General features: G+C 34.1%; 1 protein-coding gene across 1 annotated transcript; it reads right to left on the reverse strand.

Moving 5' to 3' along the window:
- Positions 1 to 1291: 1291 nt before the first annotated feature.
- LOC120227745 (olfactory receptor 2M3-like) lies at positions 1292 to 2242 on the reverse strand. Its single transcript, XM_039225787.1, has one exon. It carries the CDS (start codon positions 2240 to 2242, stop codon positions 1292 to 1294), a length of 951 nt encoding a protein of 316 aa, XP_039081718.1.
- Positions 2243 to 3103: the final 861 nt, after the last annotated feature.

The following is a 3103-nucleotide window of genomic DNA, read 5'->3' on the forward strand; positions in this document are numbered from 1 at the left end:
CTTACATGCATCAACTAAATCCCAGTAGGTCATGATGCATAGTTAAGTTTACACATTGTTGAATTGCATTTGATAGTAATTTATTGAGAAAGATATTCATGAGAGATATTGGTCTAGATCTTCCTTTTCTTGAAATGTTTTATATTATTCTAGCATTAGGGGAACGCTGGCCACATAGAATGAATTATGAAGTACTTCCTCTGCTTCTATGGGCTGGAGCTGACTGAATAGAATTAGCAGCATAACTTATTCCTTAAATGTTGAGTAATGTACCATTGAACCACATCTAGGTTGTTGCTTTCTATTTTGGAAGGTTTTAAATTAGTGATTCAAATTATTTAATATGTATAGACCTATTCAAATTGTATGTCCTTGTGTGAGTTATGGCACAATGTTCATTAAAGAAGTTTGTTTATTTCACCTAGGTTACCAAAATTATTGGCATAAAAATTTTTAATAGTATTCCTATATTATCTTTTTAATATGCATCGAATCTGCATTAAAGTTTCTTTTTATATGTCTCAGACCATAATTTGGGTTTCCTCTTTTTTTTTATTAGTTAGCTTGGTTAGAGCCTTGTTGATTTTATTTGTTTATTTTTTTCAAATAATCACTTCCTGTTTTGTGGATTTTCTCTTTTTATTTCTTGCTTTAAATGTCATTAATATGTGTTTTATTTTTTTCTGATTACTTTAGTTCTGATTTGCTCTACTTTTTCCAGTTTCCTAAAGTGGAGGTTTAGATTATTAAAATTTTCTTCCTTTTCAATATATGTGTTAAAGGTTCAAGATTTCCTTTAAGAACTGCTTTTATTCTATCCCATAAATTTTGATAATTTGTTTTCATTTTCATTTGATTCAAACTATTTTTAATTTACTTTGAGACTTTTTCCCCTTGATTCATGTGTTATTACCAAGTGTTTATTTTAATCTTCACACACTGGGAATTTTTCAGTTTTCTCTTTTATTGATTCCTAATTTAATTTCATTGTGGTCTGAGAGTAGAAATTGTAAAATTTGTGTTTTTCTAAATGATTGAATGGCTTGGAATGTGGTCTAGCTTGCTGAATGTTAATGTGAGCTTGAAAAGACTTCATGTTCTACTCTTTTTGAGTGAACTATTTCATAGATATAAATTAATTCAGCGAATTGATAATGTTTTCATGTTTAACTATTCAAAATCTTGTGTGCTTGTCTATAAAACTTTTGGTACATAGATGTGTAAATATTGGGTACTGAATTCTATCAGTTGAATACTTCAATTCACCACAAAGTAAAGAATATGGAATAAGTTAATTACGCAATTTGCTTTCTAGACTTACCCTTCCTAACACTTTCATTAATGCTCTGGCCACTTCCTTGTTGCGGTGGCTATAAATGAGGGGATTCAGCATGGGAGTAAGGAAAGTATATAAGGCGGACACCATCTTGTCCTGGGTAGGGGAACGATCAGAAACAGGCCTCATGTATATGAACATGGCTGCTCCATAATACATTCCTACCACCATGAGATGGGAGGAACAGGTAGCAATAGCTTTTTGGCGGCCCTCCCCAGACCCCATGTGAATGACAGCTACAATAACACGAAAGTAGGAAGCAATGATTACTGTTACAGGGAAAAGGAGCATAATTACACAGCAAATAAACATTAACCTTTCAAATAGAAATGTATTAGTGCACGAGAGAGTGAGAAGGGCAGGAACATCACAGAAAAAGTGAGGTATTTCCCGGGTACCACAATATGGGAAGGAAAGTGTGACTGCAATGACAATTATACCATCAACAGAGCCAACAATCCAAGAAGAAACGACCATTAGACGACAGATTCTCTGGTTCGAGAGAATAGAATATCTTAATGGGTGGCAAATGGCAACATAACGGTCATAGGCCATTGCAGCCAACAGGAAGCATTCTGCTCCAAGCAGGGACACATATAAGAATATCTGGGCTCCACACCCAGCTAGAGAGATGTACTTCTTGCCAGACAAGTAGTTGAAGGCCATCTTGGGTACAGTGGTGCAGATGAGCATGAGATCCATGAGGGAGAGTTGGCTGAGAAGGAAGTACATGGGCGTGTGGAGCTGGTTGTCGAGGTAGATGAGGAGAATCATGACAGCGTTTCCCATGAAGGCAACAGTGAATATTCCCAAGACCAAAGAGAAGAGGAAGATGTGGGTGGGACTGTGATTGAAGATTCCCAGGAGGATAAAATCAGAGCTGAAAGTCTGATTCTCCCATGCCATTATAAATATATTTACTGTAGAGAATATAACATGTGAACAGTGGTCAGTACTGTGTCATGAAATATCAAGGACTTCTAGCTTACATCATCACACCCATGGTATTGTTTACATATGAAAAAAGTATTTCTCCGAGTATAATGTTTTATAAATGTATACACTAGGAATATTAAAGTTTACTGTTAGCTTTATGTGATTTTTAAATATAAAGCACATACATAACACACAATAATTTTTATCATTAGGACATAGCAGGTTTCCAAAAAGGCATATAGTCTAATTTTAGAAGCTAGTTAACTCAATTGTATAATGTGGATTATCACTTCAGAAATATACTGAGTCATAAGAAAACTCATGAATTTCTGAGAAGTCAGTGAGATTCCCATCACATTTTTTTCACAGAATTTAGCACATCACACTATAATAATAATGAAAATTCTGTCTAACAAAGTGTAGAGGGAATCATGTACTAGCGGACATTATATGGTATTAGTCAAGTACCAAGTAAACAGAAGACATCGAGAAATCAACAGTTAGAAATATTTTAAATAATACTTATTGTTAATAAAGCTAAATTCTAGTGGAAATAGTTCCTCACCAATATGCCCATCTCTTACTCCATCTCTTAAAATGAGGTGTGCCCATGACCTGGTATAGGTCATTTTATGGGAGAAGTAGGCTAAAGCATAATGAAAGAAAAGAGTTCAAAAGACTAAAACAGATTACTTTTCTGTGTAACTTTAGATACTTTATCCAAGCCTCATTTGTCATTTTGTAAATTTTGATATTTGTTAATGTTGACATTGTGGGGTGCTATATTAAGACAAATTAGATCACATTTATGATACATAAACATTACTTTGA

Source organism: Hyaena hyaena, unplaced genomic scaffold (assembly GCF_003009895.1).
Source record: "Hyaena hyaena isolate Hyena2069 unplaced genomic scaffold, ASM300989v1 scaffold_3117, whole genome shotgun sequence".
Classification (NCBI taxonomy): Eukaryota; Metazoa; Chordata; class Mammalia; order Carnivora; family Hyaenidae; genus Hyaena; species Hyaena hyaena.